General features: G+C 39.4%; 1 protein-coding gene across 18 annotated transcripts in view; it reads right to left on the reverse strand.

Annotated features, from left to right (window-relative positions):
- PLCB4 (phospholipase C beta 4) overlaps positions 1-20,388 on the reverse strand; it is a 222,591-nt gene that overhangs the window by 7,199 nt on the left and 195,004 nt on the right. For 17 of the 18 annotated variants that reach the window (XM_068940305.1, XM_068940302.1, XM_068940300.1 and 14 more), the window contains 5 exons: positions 16,532-16,647; positions 11,940-12,015; positions 6,544-6,719; positions 2,083-2,184; positions 233-290 (listed from right to left, as the gene is read on the reverse strand). In XM_068940305.1, the coding sequence (XP_068796406.1) occupies positions 233-290; positions 2,083-2,184; positions 6,544-6,719; positions 11,940-12,015; positions 16,532-16,647 (528 nt within the window). Of the gene's footprint in view, positions 1-232; positions 291-2,082; positions 2,185-6,543; positions 6,720-11,939; positions 12,016-16,531; positions 16,648-20,388 lie in introns of those variants that run through there. The other variant, XR_011140503.1, reaches the window with a different exon arrangement.

Here is a 20,388-nt window from a genome sequence, read left to right on the forward strand (position 1 = left end):
CTGTTTTTGATATATATTTTATACAAAAGTAGCAAATAAATAAAAAGGAACAGTAAATTTGTCAATTTAAAACAGTTTCCTCCTATGTATTTTAGATCTTTTAAACTACAAGTATGTGGAACAAAGCAAGGACAAACTTTTGTTTGTTTATTAGAGCTGAATTCTCAAAACAGAGAAATGAAAATGAAAATCCAGAAAGAGCGCCCAGTGACTTTTTCAAGGTTATAGTTACCCTTTTTCTCTCTTCCAGGAACTTTTTTGTGTTGCTGCTGTTCAGTTCTCTGACTCGCCTGAAAAAAAACATTGTCCGTGAAAACTTATTGCCAAAAAAAAAAAAAAAGTAACAATAAAAAGAATCACAAACTCACAGAATGTATTTTGGTTTCTGATTATCTGTAGCAAGTGGGACTAACGGCAAATTGCATACTCTTCTAGCTGTGCGTCTTTACACTTAAATATTTCCAAGCACCCTTGATACTATGACTGAAGGCTTGAAAAGGAGACCAACATTGTCTCCTTGACCAACACGTGACTGAAGCTTGATTTGTCCCCTACTCAGGAGTGGTAGATATAACTTGTTTAATTCCTTTGTGATATCTCTTGTTGCACTCTAGATTTATTTTGGTAAATATAAAATGTTACATCTCTTCACAGCGGTCACGGAGAAATCCTCTGGTGATCCTAAGTAAAGTTACCAATCCTGTAAGGTTTTTAAAATTACTATTTAAACAAAAAGATTAACATATAATTAATATTTACATAAAAGATATAACTGCCAATTCTCTCTCATTAGGGTTTCTGTCATGAAATACACCAAAAACAGTTCAAAGAGCTGAATCAGACTAAGCACAGAGCTGAAAAGCAGAACTGCCTTCAGACTGCTTTCAAATGCAGGAACAGATTTATCTCCGTGTCACTAACAGAGGTCTTACGTAAACTAAGCCTACCCGTGTAAGTTAGCAAGGCCTCTGACAACCCTCATCTTCCTCATATGCTAGGAGTCTGTAACGCTCAAGGGAGTTAACTCTGTAGCAACCCATTCAAGCCTTTGGAGCAAAACAGCCCAGCGCAAAGGAGGGAATGGAAAGAAGAAAGAGTAAGCCAAATGGCAAGCCCAAAGTCAAAGGGAAACCCTGAAGGCTCAAGAGACATCATTGTGCAGACTCTGTTTCTTTTTCTCTGCTATTTATTTGGAAACTTCTAGAACAAACACAAGAAATTTAAATAGCTGTAACGCAGATCCAATCCTCCTGAGTAGCTGTTACTGAAAAGTCTCTCTCTAGTCTCTCAAGTCAATCAAGGATGACTTCCCCAAATGTGTAGCGACTACCCCGCTTTTGCAAGTGCAGCGGTGCCCCCAGTTTGCAGAGCCAGGATGTTGGCCAGGTTTCCAATGCCAGTCAGTAACAGCAGCAGTTCAGTCGAGGTGTGGAGGATCAACATGTGTGTTGCTGCTGAGCACATCTCCTGCTTCTTCAATCTTTTTCACCACCCTCTCTGCTTACTATCATCACTTAGAGCATCCTCTTTTTCTGTTCCATCTCTCTTCCCTGTTATTAGCAGATGAGGGAGAAAACCTTTCACTGGCACCACTTCTGTGTTTTCAGTGATGCTACGTGTCCAGTTCCTCTAACTCCAGCTAGAACCAAACCTTAGACTCCATTGTCAGTATATCCTTGAATTCACTAAAAAAGCAACAGCAAAAAGGTATAATGCCAGCAGTTGAAGAAGAAGAAAAAAGAATCTCCAAATAAAACTAATACCCCAGTCATTAAAAGTCTTACAGATGTACTTCCGTCTAGTAGTGTGACTAGTCCTACATCAGTCAGTGTCAGAGCTGATTTATAAAGTTAAGCCCCCTCTTATTTCCCTGACCAGGGCATTACATTTATTAAAGGGATAAAAATGAGAAAAGAAACATTTTTCATTAAATGGCCATCTAAAATATATTCAGCACAATCACGAGACAGAAGTGCAAGATGTTGTTTCCACGCATGGAAGTATGCTTCTAATAGATTTAACCAGTGAGTTCGTCAATCAGCCTGTGAGATGCTGTCTCAGGAAGGGAGATCTGATACTTACCTCTCCCTTTCAGCTTTGTTTTTGATAGATTTATCCTGGCTTATGGCTTTGCTGTTTTCCATAGATATTTTAGCCTGGTTGGCACGCATTTCTTTGCTTTCCCTAGGCAAAACCAAAGAAAACCATTAATACCCAAGATTCAATCACTGTTGCTGTTCATTTCCTGATGTTATTCTACACTGTAGCTTATATTCTCCTTGAAGCATTAAGGAAGAGGAAACAATAAACTATATAAAGAGTATCTTCCTTTGGGTAGACTTTTTGCAATTTGAGCATGCATTCAGAAATCTCCATATATTCTAGGGAATATAATTTGAAAGAATAGTTTTAAGCGTTTCAAACCTTGAATAAACAGGCTACAAAATACTCTTTTCTCCCTAGTGTGTAAGAGTTGTCTGAATATGAGCTACTATCAGCCATTCAGAAAATGCAACTTGCCCTTTAAAACGGCCTAATAAATTTAAAAATCCTGTACTCGGAATATGACTGCAATATAAATAATAATACTTTCTAGCTGTGGCATGAGCGGACAGATTTCCTTGTAAGACTTTTACTTTGAGGCTGAAAAGAGCCCTAAGTTTTAGGCCACGGTCAGACTCGTGCTTGCTTTCTCTTTCTGGCCCAGGGAACCTTGCCGTCTTTTCTGTGAAACCTTTAACAGAAGGGTGGCAATTGCCTTACATGGGCAACGACCACAGTAGTGCGGTTTGAACTCAGGAGGCAGAAAACTTCTCCAGTGTTTCAGCCAGTAGAGTAGGAAAACAGAAAACAGGTAAATAAGCATCCCGTTGTTTTACAAAGAAAAAAAGATCATGATTTGTTGTTGGGAGTAACAGCATAGATGCTGAACTTCAGAAAAGGCTTATGAAGTGTGAGGAGAAGCCTTTTCTTGACTCTGCAGAAGCCAGCTAAGCTCCCTCCCCGAAGGCCTTTTCCTGACGGTTAGCTCTTGCTTTCTGCCTGCTTAGCATTCCAGTTCTTGCAGCTCCTGATCTTCAGTGTGCCTTTACATGGGAACTATGTGCGGAAACTAGAGGGTGAATAACTGACTCTGAAGTCCTCTGTACAGGATGAACATACAGAAGTTTCCCGTCACAAGACAAAGCAGAGCCTCAGTCTCCTTGTCTGGATCTGTAATTATGAACTCAAAATTCAAAAATTCTATATGCACAGACGATGAGGGGCATGGCACAGAGCATAGTGCTTCACTTAACTTAATGAAATGTTATTTAATTTTTTAAATTTTCTTTAATCTGTAAAAGGCATTAACCATTAAGTAGCATGCAAAAGTTCTGTGCCATTTTCCAGATTTTAAAATTTTTATTAAAGAAATGCAGCTCTTTTCTTCCACCAAGACTTCATAAGGTTTCCCAAATAAAAATTTAAAAGCAGTAGCATTACAACAAAAAGGAGATGGAATTCCAAAAGATATTCTAGCAAGAGCACATTTTACTCTAACTGTCTCTTCTCCAAATAGAAGCTTTTATTTGCTATACTGAGTTTGAAGTAATTTTCAAGTACACTATCTTAAAAGTAGTAGTGGAATAATTTCTTCTCTTTTTTCTTTTTTCTTTACTGTGCTAGAGGGTATGAAAAAGTTAAGTTTGGTGTTTAAACTAATTTAACCTATTTGTAATAGATATAATTTTAGAGTGAAGGAAGTCTTCCTAACTAGTCCCCTTCTGCATCGGACTTCGCATGACTGCAAAATGAGGCTTCGGGTTATGCGTATGGCTGGATCAGCCAACACCTATCAACATGCAGGTGCTTCTCCATCCTGGCAGCTGTACTCAAGCTCTGAGGCGCACTGCTGAGGGATCTTTCTGGGTATAGTCATTTCTCACTGTTTCAACAAATGAAAGATACTTTTCACAGAAGAAATGAAAAATCCTATCTACCTTTTAAAATCACTAAGAAGCATCTGCAGGAATCACACCGTGTTTTGAAAACAGCACTTCTCAAAGACTGGGCCAAACTTCTAACACCAGCTGGCTGCCACACTGCCCGATGCGGGGCTTCACGTTGAGTCTGACGCTCAGTCCCTGCTCCCCTGGCTGCACGCAAACTGGGAGATTTAACTGCTGATTTCCCACTGTATCATACTGACTGCAACTCTGCCAATCTGTACAAACATGCCTTTTAAAGGAACACGTAACTGTAAGCATGTAAATCTACCCTGGGAATTCACATATATACTTAGATGACATTAAAGTGCATTAAGATGTTATTTTATGTCACCAGTAATGTTTGGATCTCGCCTTGTATTTAAAAATTGCTATTTTTCTTTCTCTCTCATACTACTTCATCTGCAACACATCACGGTCGCAAGTAACACTCTTAGAGCTCCAATTTCTGAGGCGCTGCAAGCTCGCTAGATCTAAATCAGTAAGGCTAACCCCCTCGGTGGGGGAGAACACCCCCAGAGTTCAGTAGCAAGCTTCAGATTTTGACTGGTGCCTACTGTCTTCTGCTTTGTTTTTAAATAAGCTCAAAGCAGATACTGCTAATTGCCTTTCCCGCTGCACATGGAGGGAAACTACTTACTCTACAGCAGATAACTAACTGCATCATTTTAGATTACTCGTCTTCCTACTGCCACTGCGTCCTCTGTTCTGAGCGCTACCTCCTTACCCCAGCTCTCGCACACAGCGTGGTGGGCACAGCGCGCTTACAGCACCAGCCATTGCCATGCCGCTCTCAGACACAACCTTTATTTTCCTGTAGTTACCTGAGCTGTCTCTTGGCTATTACATACACGTATACGGACCAATGCATTCACACGTGCACTCCTACACACAACGTAGCCTATAAACTAGCTTACAACCAATAAAGTGTAAAGTCTCTTTTGAGGCATTATTATTCACACGTCAGCATTTCACATTCCAAAATCTTCTGAACTAGCCAGCCATAGTTTTAAACAAGAAAGTCTCACAGCTGGGGTTTAGGTACAAATTCCTGAATAAGCAGAAATAAGCAGAACTGTGAAGGTGGTTACTGCTGGGACAGCTCAGAAGAAATAGTACTTATTATTTATCAGGACCCAGATTTGGAGGCCTGTTCCTCAGTAGCTCTTAAAATAGAACAATATATGGACAGAGCACAAATGACTTTCACTAAGAAAGCAAGATCAAGTAATAAGAATATAAGATTCATTTATAAAAAATGACATAGGGCTGTTCAAACAATGTAGAGATACAAAAGTTCTAAACCCAAAGGCAAGATCTATGAGAAGAAGGCTAAAAAAAAGTAAACTTCAACTTCATTTAACTATAATAGCTATAATAGCTGCCTATAATGACAGCTTTACATTAGCAAAGTCAAGAGAGTAAAAAAACAGGCATAGAAATGAAAACAAAAATACTTTCAAGAGATGAGAAAAATCTTATTGCACAGAAAAGCTATATATTAATAAAATGTCTCCTAAGTACTGTACAGAATTGCAAATAGAACAGAAAACAGGACTGTTACAAAGAAAGTGATGTGATCTCTCTGGGTAGATGCAGATAGTACGATTTGTATATAGAGAACTAAGGACTGAACCTTCCTCTGGCTAGTATCTTCTGATTAATGCATTTGTATTATAATTTAGCAATTTTTGAATTTCATTTTTGACTGGGTATGTATTGCAGAACATCTTGAATACATGGGTTAACACAGAGAGTAACATAAAGATAAGCTCACTGTAGCCTTTTGCTGGGACAACTCTCGGTTGGATGGAAAGCTTGAAGGTCCCAGGATCTATTCTCTCTGATGCAAAGATAAGCTGTTATTTCACTCAGGAATTTTAAAAATAATTTCATTTCCTTCTTTAAATGTGATTTATTTATTCCTTTTTTCCCCATGCTTTTTATGGGAAAGATGCTGAAGACAATTACATAGGAATATATACATTAGTACATTCATATGCTTTTAGACTGCTTTACATAACAGATTGTAGCATAAGACAAGGGTTCCGCTATTTACTAGCATTCTTAACGCTGCGGTAGTAGGTGTATTTCGATTTCATTTAATTTGAAAGGGGTACTGTGGTTAATAACAAACGCAACACCAAGGCAGTGTCATGCAGTATCTTCTGTGTTCCCAGTCCTTACAGAACAATACGTCACTCTGAAGTAGCTTACCCTGCAACCTGTCGGCTAAAGGTTTTAAGACCTTATTTCCATGTTTAATACTTCTCATTTCCCAGCCCTCGGAATTCAAGTGCCTGGGTAAAGCCTAAGCACATCCACAGTTGATGCAAACTGTCGCAGCCTCGTTGCAGCCGCTCCCTTCTGACAATCTAAACCAGCTAAGAGACCTATTCCTGCATCTCTCTGTCCCCCATCTGATCATTTATTTTACTTCTACCTTGCATGCAGCCCAATACCTTTGCCAGTAGTGCAGGAGCTGTGAAGACTACCGTGTGTTACAGAGATAGAATCCAAACCCTCGTTATCACGTGTCACTGCCCTCCCTGCTCACCTGTCGTGGGAAAATTTTAGCTGCTGGGTTTGCTGTTCATGTGCATTAATCAGCAGTTTTTTCAGTAGTTCACACTGTTGGTTCAAGTGTAAATCACGGATTTCTTGCTCTTCAGCACTGTGCGTATTGATCATCTCAGACCACTCTTTAGTGTGCTGTGCCACAATCTCTTTGACCTGCAGAGAAAAAACAGCTGTTTCACCAGTAGTTCTCAGGGTGGTTGTAACATCAATTATGCCAAAGATAACGCAAAGACAATCATAAAAAAGGATTATACAGAATGCAGATAAATTGTGAAAATGAAGTTACCCAAATTAAATTGCTTCATAGAGTAACAAAGACACTGAGGACGCTACAGTGCGTTAGAGAAACAGATGTAAAACAACCTCTACTACTAGGACTTTATTATCTAAAGTATCCTGAATAAATTGATTACATATATGCTCCTGACTATACTAACGTTATTTTAAAACCTTCTCTAACACTGAGTTCATATGGAATGGCTTGATGTTCTTAGTTGCCAGGAAAAAATATATATTCAGAAATACAGAAATTAGCAATGGAAAAAAATCTAGTGAGTGGGATTTCTCTGAGGGCTTAAATACACTCTTTGATTTTGTGCAGGCAGTTTTACAAACACAGTCAGTTTACAGAGACATTCACTACTGAATACAACCTGAATCTGAAGCTAGGCTACATATCTTTGTTTTATATTCATGAAGTCAGCAGGAAGTCTGACAAGTATTCTTCTCTTACTTATCTCCCAGGACTCACAAGAATAATGAGATTAAAGTTTTGGAAAGTTCCCAAGAGACAATGCAAAGAAATCTAAATTACTAGAGTTATTATTATAATAATATATTGCACTCAATGATTCAGAAAAGAAGCTAATAGAAAGATATATTTTATTATCCTTTAATAATTATCGTTGGGTATTTTGACAAGCTACCCTACTTTTCCATAAGTGGTATACAAAATGCATCTCACAAGAAAATAAACCTATTTTCAGGCAGTCATTTCCAGTGCTACTATGGTAACTAATAGCATTTGGACCGTCTTCTGTGAAAGCTAAACCTAATTCTTCAAACCAAAATTGCCACCATACTGCTCAGAAAGGGAGTGACCGATGCCAGTATTTCAAGCGTGGGCCCACAGCAGCTCTGCACAACGCAGAGTGCACCCTCCTATGCACGCTGATGATGGTGAAAAAAAAAAAAAAGGGCTTGAAAAGCAACAGTCCCCATTCTGCCCTGGAGAAGCTCCTCTGAAGGTCCTGCTCCAGCAAGGGCACGTTGCATAATAAAGCTGCATTCCTAATGGGGGAAAAAGGGGTATAATTTGCTCACAGATCATGGTGACTATTGCTACCTGAAAGCTGGACTTGCATTTAATTATAACTGAATAGATGTCCCATATCAAAACAGCTACCACCTGAGGCAGCAGCAGTCAGTGTAGAGCCACTGGGGATTTCCGTAGCTGTCAGAAAATAACAGAAGCGTTCTGAGGCAGGAGCTTGGTAAGACTAGTATAGACCTAATCCACCAGGGTATTTAAGTGCGTCCATGTACCCCCAGCAAAATGAGTCTTGCTTCATTTTCTGCATATGGGTAAGTGTACTACTAAATGAGGGCCTACATCTAGGAAGCGATGTGTACGCTGAAGCATGTGAAACGGCTAGCGGGAGTACTGTCTTTAATAAGAAGTTCCTAAGGCAGTACTGCCTTCAGGCCAGAAAAAATATGAGGATTCAGTTTTAAAAGGGGGTCAAAATAAATGCTTGCAAGTCAGCACGGAGCAGATATTCATGTTTTTTTCAGATGGAAGTTTTTGAAAGGTTGAGGTGCCAGCCCACCTCTGGCACCTACCTCTGGCACTTAAGGGCTAAGTTTAGCCTAAGCTGCCTACATTGCTGATGAGAAAAAGCAGGCAGTTTCAAAGCAGGATTTATCTCACCAAAGAGCAGAATGCTCTCTGGAGATGCCTCTCTAATATCTACAGTGCCTCAAGTCAGTTAGGCTGTGTGCGCCTCCTCTCAGCGCTGACCGCACCTGGCTTATGCAGCCCCCAAGGAGGCTAGAGTGGATGGACTTCAACAGAACTAAAAGCAAGCCATTGCTGAAGTCTTTGCGAAAACTTATTTTATTTATTTATTTATTTATTTATTTAAATGCAGAGTCGCCAGATGCGATCCCCTCATCACATGGAGAAAAAAGATACAGGCAGATCCAAAGTCCTGAGTAACTGGGTATAATTGGGATCATAGAAGCAAGGGGAGCATATCCTGAGAAAGCTTCTGTGGTCACAACGTTAGAAAGCATTCAAGTTTTAAAAAAGATGACTGCTACTGTGAGACACAGCAAGCAGGCAGACCCAGAAGTGAATCACATTTATGTGCCGCACATCCTTACGCAGGAGCCAACGCATGGTTCCTTACACATACTTGTGATTCAAATCGTCTTTCTGCAGAGAGTGCTCTGACCGGCCTCTGCCCCTCCTCAGAAGTCAGAAAACTTGTCAGGGGAACTGTGACAGAGCGGGCCACAGATTCTCCTCCGTTGCGTGCTGCCGTGAGAGAAAAAGACGATTCCTTTGTTTTTAAATACCCTACAAGCAACAAGTTGCATTCTGGGTACAGTAAGATATAACCTGATGAGAAGGATATAAAGGATTTGCCAAACAACACTTACAAGGTGTGAAACCTCCGCTCTGACTCACATTCAGATGACCTTAGAACTCAAGACCATTAAGTCATCTGAAACCCAATTTTGCTGCAGATTTGTGATACACTTCAAAGTTCAGAAGTAGTAAATTGAATGTACATCCTTTCTTTTCTACAATTCATTAGCATCATATTTAAGATGACTACTTCAACTGCACTGGGCTGTGCTCCTGTCCTACTTTTCACTGCTAAGGTAGTGTTTCTCACCCAGAAGAATATGAAAAATTACCATTAGCTAACTCTCTCTTTCCTGTTATACAGACTGTGTTTGCAGGCCTGTCCTTTCATCTGTTCCAGCAGGCCTAGGAGACTAATTAAAAACTTGCATTTGCATAGCATATATGCTATATATTTGTCTAGTCACTGTGTTCATTTAGGGATAATCTTTGAAGCAATCTTTCTTCTTTTCTTTTCATCCTCTTCTTGCTTGATGCTGGGACCTACTTCTCTAATTTAGGAGAGTCATTTGTGTCTTCTCAGATAACTGTGCGTAAAGTACACACTGGGACATTCAAACCTATGTAAAATATTTTATGCCAAACTTGAGGTGGAAGTCTCTTCATGAGAGGAAGACTTTGGTAGATGAAAAGGTCTCTTCAGAGCTGGAAGTATACATGCACATTGTGACACAAAGGTGCACTGAAGGACATGAGCTGTAATTAAAGGTGAATTATGGTACCATCTCATACTAAAATCAGTGGGCCAAATGCTGAGAAATGCTGAACAACTCCACTAACTCAGTGTGGTGCATTCAGCATCCCAGAATTTCATCTGATTTAATTGCACCTCCCCTCATCTAGAATAAAAGTTAATTCCCCTATGGTCTGGAGCACTGGTTTTCAACCTGCTGCTTGCAGACCTCTGAATGATCTCTGGGACTAAGTCAAGAGGCCCACACACAGCAACTGAACAAAAGAAGTCTATGAGAATACTAAAATTGGTATGTAATGTGGAAAATTTTGACTGAACCACAGAGAGCAAGAGATTGAAAATCACTAACCTAGAGAAAAACACAGAGGTAGATGACTAGCAAAGAAGTAACCAGTGCACAGAGGCTTCGAATTTCAAAGGATCTTATCCTTTAGTCTCCTTTGGAAACGTCACCCTAAAGCCTGACATGGGAGTGGACAAAAATCAATCTTTTTTCCAGATACAGATTAAGGCAAGGTTTTAAGGCAAACAGTTTGAAAGCAGAATTTTAAGAAGAACACAGCTCAGAAACCGCATACATTTGTGGAGAGGGAAAACATGAGTCACATTTATTGGATGTGGAAGATTAATGAACACTTGCATGTCCTTTGTGTACAAATCACACATCTTAACTCTGGACTGTCAATGACGCAGGTGAGAAGTTGAGATCACAGTGAATAATTTCCTACACAATATAATTTGAAATGAGTTTTGGAGCTTATGTCTGGAGGATAGCTATCAGTGCTCCCTAAAGAGTTTATTTTACCAGGAAATGAATTAATTATTTTTTTAAGCAGATTTGCTTTTATTTAAGAAAACAGTTCTAGACTTTTCATAGCAGGAGACAGGGATATGAGAACACCCTAGGTTTTATTCCTGGGGGTTTTCCTAACTCTTTGGCTGAGCAGGCAGCAACAAGACAGAAACCTAGTTTAGAAAACCAGGATCTCCTTCACATGAAATAATAATACCGAAGAGTAAAATAAGAAGATTAGGTGAAGATGAGCTTGTTCTAGTCTCATGGATAGGGCTGCTTTGTCATCTCTCACTTTATTTTCTATACTTACCTGATTCCGTTCACCAGTTTGAGCTTTTACATTAAAATCTCCCACTTGCATAATGCCTTCAGTCTCCTGTACTCTTCTCCCTCCAAGTTATTTTATACCTGGCTGTGCCTTCGACTGTATCTGCCACTCTCTAGTTTGGATATCTTTCAGAAACGTAAGGCATGTCAAAGGGTGGTAGGTAAATCTAAAGAAAATATGAAGCAGGTGAGCACTGATCTGAGAGGGGTTTCAGTGGAAAAGCGACGGGCGCAGAGTCTTGCAGGCTGAGGAGGTTCCAACAGGAACTGGCGGGAAGACAGGCGCGCTTTGTGGGTGGGTAAGAGAGGGAGCGGCTCTGTGCAACTTGGTGGGATCCGTAAATCACAGCTTGAGAACAACTTGTTTAAAACAAACTGAGGTTGGGTCTCAGGGTACTGCTTTTCTCCAACTCTTTGGAGAAAACAGTGCACCTAATCCCTGAAGAAAAATATACTAGAAGTAAGAAGGCACTTGTCCAAGAGCAACTTGGATTCCTCCTCCCTTAAGAGAGAATCTGGCAAGCATTGTGAATGGTGACAATGATAGAAAATTGAAAAGATATTTCTTTTCATATATATATTGGGAACGTAATTAGCATCTCAATTTCATATAGCGTATTTTTGCCTCTTTGTCTTAGCTGAACTGATATAAATGACCAGTTTTGCTTCCTGAGACATGAATATGACACCTCCTCCAATAATTGTTAACAGGGGAGGAAACTGATGTTCCTTTTAAACTACTTTTTCAAGAAACACTTTTAGATACTGGATTACTCCCATTCTTTTCCACATGTTATCATCACTGAAAATCATTCATGCACTTCCAAGAAAATTAACTACCACTTGGGTCTCAAAATCTCTCTTTCAGATGTTGCATGTGTTAAAATTGGCTTGTTTGCTTACCTTAGATTTGTGATCCGATGTTAGCGTCTGAATTTTAATTTCAGTTTCTTTCTTCAATTCAAGACAATTACTTCCTCTAAAAAAAGCAAAATTGCAAATATGTGCCACAAGTTAAACATCTTCCCATCCATTCAGCTCTTACTAATTAAAATGTTAATCAAAGTTGAAGTGCTGCAGCGTATTGGAATGAAATTATTTCTTCTGGCAATTTATTCACAACTTACAAAATATTGTTGGATTAATGATCACTCAATTCAAACACCACACAATTAATTCTAGATTGGCCCTGCAATTATTCTGTTGCTGAGGATATGTCAGCATCTCCATTTATGGTGCTGGGTCCTTTTTTTAGGCTTAAAATACCTTGCCAAGAGAAACCAGCTTCAGCCTGAAAACTTACAGGCATATTCACGCTATGCTATGATTTTCTCTCTGTTTTAAAAGTCACATTTGCTACTTTTTAAATTTGAGGCATAGCGAAAGAAGTTGTTGATAGCTACTTCCCCGGGCAGTTTAGACATACTGAATACAAATGTTTATGAGAAGCGTTAAGTGCCCCTTTGTGAGAAAGCAAAAGTGAAGGGGCTGTAAAGAAGGGTACGTTATCACCCTTGCAGACTGGCCCATGTGGACAACTCCTAAGCCATTTGGTACCTCATCTGCCTTGAACAGTAGCAAATCCTGAAAACAGTCCTCACTCCTGCAAGAGGCTGAACGCAGCATGGCCTTTGCGCCCAGTGTTAATGGGGTTGAACGCAAGGTGCAGAGATTGTTCAGTGCAGGATGAAGGCCATAATCCCAAGTAACAAGCTGGTAAAATGGTCGTGGAGAGCTTATGCTGCAGCTCCCCTGACATGCCTGTGGGCCAGGAGATGGATGACTTCCACCCTTCCCCAACAGAATTTCCTTCACTAAACCCAATTACTTGGGCTGTGCACTGGGTAAGACGGATGCACAGCAAAACAATTCCTTTGCAGCAACAAGAGGAATTCCAAATACTGTCTCACTGTAGTCAATAAATCCTTGCAGGCTAACAAGCCCCATCTTTTACCAATCTTCTTGTTCCCTTTTTTGTAGTGAAGGATTTTTAGAATAGAATACAGGTTCACACAGGGGAAGAAGTCTTAGTCTTTTAGTTTGGAATAATGCAATATATTTAGTGGAGCGTATCTGAACAATGCTGTAATAGTGCAGGTATCAGATCAGTTCAGATGTCAGGCTATCCACTGATGTAAACTGGTGTAACTGTACTGAGAGGAGCTGCACTCATTTCATCACCTCAAGCTGGCTCTAATAAAGATGGTTATTGCTTGACTGCAGTAACATTAATCCATGCTAGCTCTAGAAAAGGAGATTTATGAAACTATAACACTTAGTTTAAATCCTATTTTAATATCAAAGCACTGCTAAACTTATGGAAATTAGCAGAAAGCTTTATCATCAAATGTTAACAGGAAAGCCCTTGCTGAAAATACTAGTGTGATGTGCCTTGCCTTCCCACGGGCCACTACGAGGATTAGTCTTTTTTTTTTTTTCTGGTCATAGCAAGAAAATTTCTGTAGAGATTTTTAATACTTATTTGACACTTTGAAAGTAACATAAAGCCATAGAGACAGGTTCTGACCACAGTTACATCTGCCTGAAAAAGAAATAGTTGCAAAGAAGGTATTTGCGGATTTGCATGCACGTACCTGAGATCAGAGTCTGGCTATGATTTATATATGATGACTTGAAACACACTGTGAATGCGACCGCTCCTGAGGTGACTTAGACACATTTTATCCTAGACTGGTCTAATTAAAAACCCTACCAATCTTTCCCAAATCCCAGTGATCAGAACGACCAGCTGATCCCTTCTCTGGAAATGCAGCTTTCCTTGTGTCAGAAGGAAACTTTGAGATAGGCTAGGCATAACCAGAATTGTCCACAACTGCAGTGCCAAAGTTAGCTCAGGTTTAAACTGTCGAGTTGCATTTGGGAACAAACACCTAAGAATAGCCCAAACAATGTCACATGTCCACACAAACACACACACACACACATTTACACTTTAATTCCTGGACAGCCCTGATAAATCAGAAGTATCTTTGTGAGCCCCTCAACTCCATTTCAGAGTGGGAACACGGGTGTGCATATTCCCATAAGCCTCTATGAGATTTACGAGCATGTGCAGCAACACTTGAAGTGTACAACAGAAATAGCACAGGGAGCAAAATGCTGTCCATCTGTCAGTGAATTAGTATGTGATTAAAAATTTTACTTTTCCGAACGTTACACGAGCGACATTTGTCACACCATGTGGCAGAAATGCACCACAAAAAGCTGCACAACATTATCAGAAAAGACACTTATCCAAAAGGCCTTTTTGAGGAAGTATTTGACAATTTCAATACAAATGCCTTAAAGACATATTTTACATTTGCTTTTACAGCTTTTATTGCTCGTAAAGGTTCCAAAGTGACAGCCAAGGAAACGGAGTATGTTCGGTTTTAACTGAACCCTAGGCCCCTTATTTAGCAATTCATTTCTGCTCAACAAAGTGCTTAAGTCTCAACCAGTGTGCTCACATATAAGTATGTCCTTAAACACACTGCACAGTCGGGGTGAAGTGCTTAAGTACCTTGCTGAACGGAGTTTCAGGGCAGCATACATAGCGGACTCTGAAGGAAATGCTTAAAATATTTTGAGAAGTAATTAAAAAGTGCTTCTACAGAAAGGCTGTACTGATCGGTTAATTAGACACCAATAGTCATTTTCACTTGTATCACTGAAAAGCCATCAGATGACTGATGGCTCTGGAGTCAATGGAAAATACGGCGTCAGGCTGAGGAACAAGTTGATCGTTGTATATTTTATCTGCTGCTAGAGCAATAATTTCAAACTTGTTTCCTTTCTTAACTTTTTCCGATAATCTGAAATTATCATAAAGCCTTTGGAGTCCATGAGAAAGGGTTAAAAAAAATTAAGGGAAGACACTACAAGCAGCAAATGAAATGATGTGAAACTGGGAATCAGATCAACTATCTTTATACTTGTTGCATTCTGGGGTTATTCTGGTACGCACTGTGACACAAGGCTTTCCACTTTTTACTGAACAGGGATAGCCATTACCATCTTAATTCTCTGACATACCTTCATCTGCTGCTTTGCCAAGACAAGCAGAGGTGCTGGTCTCTTCTCAGGCCAACAGGAATATCGATTCATGAGTCTTCTGCTATGAGATTCTTAAAGAGCAGAGCACTGGGAAGCTTTTCTCCCCGGAAGATAATTATGGTACAGTGTCCAGGGCTCATTTTGCTGCCACTATAGCAAATACTCTGGCTTTAATCATAAATCCAGCTCTCTACTGCCACATCAATAACTCTCTGCTGTGTTATATTCAATGGAAATTGAACCCAAGCCAAATGAAATTAATTTGTCCTGTAGTTGATCCCTCTCTGTTTGGAGAGCTAGTAATTTTCTGGAGGGAAGTTCTCAGATTAGAAGTATCTGAGTGCTCATGGCTATCCTTTCTTGAGGAAAAAAAAACCCACAGGTTTTTAAAGAGTTTGTGTGACCTTTCATAATTTAATGGGGTAAGCCTTACCTGGCTTACTTCAGACAGTTCTATTTCTGTTCTATCATGAGTTTCTAACACGCACAACCAATTATTAAAAAACAGCCATTCCAAATCATTCATAAAGCGAATGAAGTATTTATGGAATAATCCAATATCAAAAAGGAATCTATGTTCAGTATCAGTGAGTGATTGTGTTGCCAGTTGTTGTTGCCAGTTGTTGTGGCCAGACGCTAACAATACGCAATTAAGGCTAACTACTAAAACTAAATAAAGCAATTCCTGCATTAGGTCACAGGCTACATAGTATAAACTGCTGTCTCAAGGAAACGCCAAAGGGTGAAGGGGAGAAACTGCTGCCAGATGCAACTAGGCAACAGTAAATCCTGCTACATAACGCTAAATGGGACTGTAAATGGGAGACGTTACTGAAGTCATCGGTATGTTCCAGGAATATTTCTGGGACGATTAAGAGATACACACAGGTAATGGCCCAGGTCTTTAGCTTGTGCAAACCAAAGCAGCCTCAGTGAAGGCAAAGGAGTAATAGTGATTTATCTCAGCTGAGGATCTGAAGAAGTTTTTGTGTTATAAAGAACTTCATGTTGACAACATGGCAAAACTCCATTATTCTAAAACATGCATGATTTAGAAGCTGTATTCTTCCCAAGATCAAATCACTGCCTTTAGAGCTATCAAGGATCTGAGTCTGCTCTCACTAAGCACAACAGTAACATTCCCTAGGGAATGCAGTGAGACCAGATCAGACTACAGAAATAAGCATTTCAGGCAACTCCTCTGCTTTTATGTTTCATACATTCAGATAGTGTAAGACTGGAGAAAGGCAAAGTGAGTACAACATTAACGGCCCACGGCTAGAGCCTGCAAGCAGCTCAAACTCAGTCTAATATAGAATACCGGTTCAAGCTGCAGTTACGTTTCATCTGAATGACCTTTCTATGAATGCTTATTCCAGACTGCAAAAGCATAAAATCTATTTTGAGTCTAAAAAAAAAATTTTTAAAACATATCTTACCCCTTCTTCTTGATTGCCTTCTCTAATATTTTCTCGTAAGATACCTTTTCTTTATCATACTGTGCCACTATTTTGTCAATTTGTGTGCAGTGCAACTTCTGCATAGCGCTGTGCTCCTGGAAAACAGTAGGACCTTACAATTAGGTTGCTAGATTTTTTGTTTAGTTTTCTTACAGCGTAAAAATATAAGTGTATGAACAGATAACTTTGACAATGGAATTTAATCTGGTTTAGTCATCTGGTACCTAAGGTTCTAGATATTTTACCATAATTGCTAAAGCATTCTCCTTAGTTTAGATTTTCATGAAAATTTGTGGTTGATCTTAAAAATATGGTATCTGGTGACCTTAAAACAAAAGAATGATGGGGGAAAAAAAACACCAACTGTTACTACCTACTCAACTTGTGATTTTTTTTTTTTTTACTTTACACTTAAATGTAGATTTATTCAAAAAAAAAAAATCACATTTACACGTTCAGATTATACCAGAGAAAGTTTCTGAACCTAGAGGGGAACAAAGCTCATCCCAACCCCCTTCCTCTACATATCTCATACCAAATACAGTGCTAGCTCTTTGGCCACTGCAAATCTAGAAGCTCCAAGCCAATAAAATAGCTAAAAATCCTTAACATCATTAACAACTGACAGTCTGAATATCTGGCACTTGACCTCTAATGACTTGGAATCTTATCATAAGAAATTCCATCATGTTGCAGAGCATCTCCCTTTGCAAGAGATATTAAGCTGTAAAAGATCACTTTCAACTACATATATGTACTGTTGCAAATAACCATTGGCCTTTTTCTTTCCAAGCAATACAACATATGCTGACAAACTGGACGTAAAGGCCTACCTGTGCAGTATTTCACATCAGTGCAAGCCTGCTGTCATTACTATAGTTACACGCTTTACATTGGGGAAGTGGCAGAGGAGACTGACTATGGAAGGGGAGGAAAAAACTCTCCTTGTGAGGAAAAGATGAATTATGAATGCACGTTAGGCACTTGGGTCTAACATACAGATAGATAGTTCCTTCCCATTACCGGACTGTACCAGAAATTACACTCCCCAGCTAGTGCTTCCATGTAGACTTCATTATCGAACTTGACTTCATATTCTCCTTTATCAGGAAAGCTGCTCACAACGATGCAAATATTTAACTACCACTGAGAACGCTAAATATTGAATTTACATTATAATAGAAAAAATGTGAATTAACAAACAATAACTATTTTATTAATATCCCGTTTTTCATCATTTTACGTAATTGTGACAAAAGCCTCATATTAATTATTACGGCTTCTAACCAGGACTTTATCTCTATTTTGTTTTATAGCTCATTTTGAATCTATGCTACCCATTCTATTCTAGCGCTCTTTGTTATTATTTTCTATGCACCTGTGTCTGCCTTATCACCATTTCTTCCTCTAAAATACTAATTAAAGACTGTTACAGCCACTTTTACCAAAACACTAATACAAATGTTGCAATGCCTTTTAAAATCTAGCATTAGGATGTACCCTAGGATTCAAACATCTGCTAAGGTTCCTCCAGGGAACACTACAGCTTCCGAATTTTGTATTTAGAATCACAAACTGAACTTTCTGCTCTATAGAGGATTTAAAGGGAAACAAATAGGTTCCATCAACCCCAGACATACGCCAGCTTCATCAGGGAGTATCTACACTGATTAACCACGTAGGAGAAAATATGGACAGTGAAAAGAATGACGCAAGCTTGACAGCACTAGGCAGCCACAGGTGAACTGACTGATAGTATCTAATTGCTCACACCATGTACTCGCCCCCAGATGAACAGAACAACACAATTCGTAGCCCAATTACTGCAAAGCGTGAGCCATCTGTGCGCTTACGTGGCACTTCTGGATAATCTTAGAGGAGACATCACTTAAAGCTAGAGTACCTGTTTTTACCTCAGCACAGCCATGACTTAAGCCCCATCTCTGTATCACAAGCCTAAGCCTGCTGTAACCTTCTGCAGAGACTCACCTCTGCTGCCCCTGCTCATAGACAACTCCTGATCTTATATGTGAAACAGATATACTGTGGCCCCCCCCACTCCATCCCCGATTCATCTCCCCATCTCATTCACGACAACACTTATCTGTTTGAGCATATGTATAAACAGAGCCGAAAGAGGAAGATGTGCTACTGTCAACCACTGAATGATAGGTACAAAGAGTCCTTGGAGTCAAGACCCGAGTATCAGAGATTCCTTGAGCTACATGACCTCCAAACTCTGGAATACACATTAAAACAGCTTAGTTGATATAAGTTTGATTTTCTGTCTATGCTCAAAGGAAAATTCATTGCAGCTAGCTGTTGCATCCAAAACTTCTGTAACAATTCTGAGAAATACTGGTGGTTTGACAACATCTTAAAACTCTCTTTCTCAGGATAATTTGTTTTCAGATGCAAACAAGTTGCAGATGGAAAAATGGTCTACATTGATTCACAATGTGTTCACAAATAAAGCTCTCCACAGCTAGATCTCTGGTTCACATTGCCTTAATTCCACTGAATTTCAATTTGCAATTTGAATTCATCCCTATTTTTGACACAAACATATTCAGAAATAACATGATAATGCTCATAATCCACACTGAAGCCACAGTTCATCTGGGGCTCTGGAAGGCCAAACAACTGAGATAATAAGACCCAAATCACAGCAAGACTATCCAGGAGAAAAAGCAGAAAACCATATATAGTTCCATTAAAAGGAAGAATCCTCCCCAATTTATTATTATATTATTAATTATAATAAATATTATTATTATTATATACTGTTAAAGACAACAGGAAATAAGCTCTTATGATACAAATTGTTACTCCAACGTGAATTCCCTAAAATAAGACAAATACTCCCACACACAACTGTGTATTTCTCATGGTATCATGAAAGATGTCTGCGTTAACTTCCCATTCCTTGGCCTTTTCCCCATGTTCTTTGCAGTGATGGCAAACACATTTTTTTCCCCATGGTGACCTGTCTCACTCTCACTTTATCATGCCCTGTTAGGTGAAACTGGTTCACCCGGCAAGTGAATGGGCCAAGGGTTTGATCATGTGCTGTGCTGGCAAGAGCAATCACCTGTTCCTTACTGATCCCAAGGCAAAACAGCAACACCATCCTTCCTCAATCAGACTCACCTTTTCAAGGGCTACAAGAGGTTTTCTTGTGGCCTGAAGAATATTCACGCTCCTGGTTTCTGCACCCTTCCTCCTCATCCAGGCCACAAACTAAGCAGAAGATTTGGTTCGAAAACTGAGTCAGAGGCAACAGCTATGTTACAGCATTGAACTGGTTCTTCTGAAACAGAGAACCTATACTCACATACTTACTCTAAAACTGAAGTTGGTGTGAAATACTGATACTCTCCAGGATTCACTACAGATTGTCCTGCTTTTCATTTCTACTTGCTCTATTATTCCCTTACAACCTCTCCCTATTTACCAGTAAGTTTTCTTTAAAAACAATATTTGCAAAAAAAGTCTTTGCAGATCTTTATATGTGTACCTTTTACACGACTCTCAATCCTGAGTGAAATTTCAGCTCTTCACTATTCATGGACTTTGTGAAATCCAGAATTATGTGGTTTTCAGCAAAGCCACTAATCTGACATTAGGAAATGGACAAATCTAATTTTATGAGTCACAGAATGGTGCCTAGTAATGACCAGGCTAAGAACAGTGGTCTCTGCCAATCTAATGATCCATCCCTTTATTCTACTTAGACTAGATGTCTTATTTTTCCCATGTGAAATTGCAAAAACGAACACTGAAGACTGTCCTTTCTGCTGTCCAGACATCCTGTATAAAAAGTAACTGCTGCTAGG

This window comes from Struthio camelus, chromosome 3, assembly GCF_040807025.1.
Source record: "Struthio camelus isolate bStrCam1 chromosome 3, bStrCam1.hap1, whole genome shotgun sequence".
Classification (NCBI taxonomy): Eukaryota; Metazoa; Chordata; class Aves; order Struthioniformes; family Struthionidae; genus Struthio; species Struthio camelus.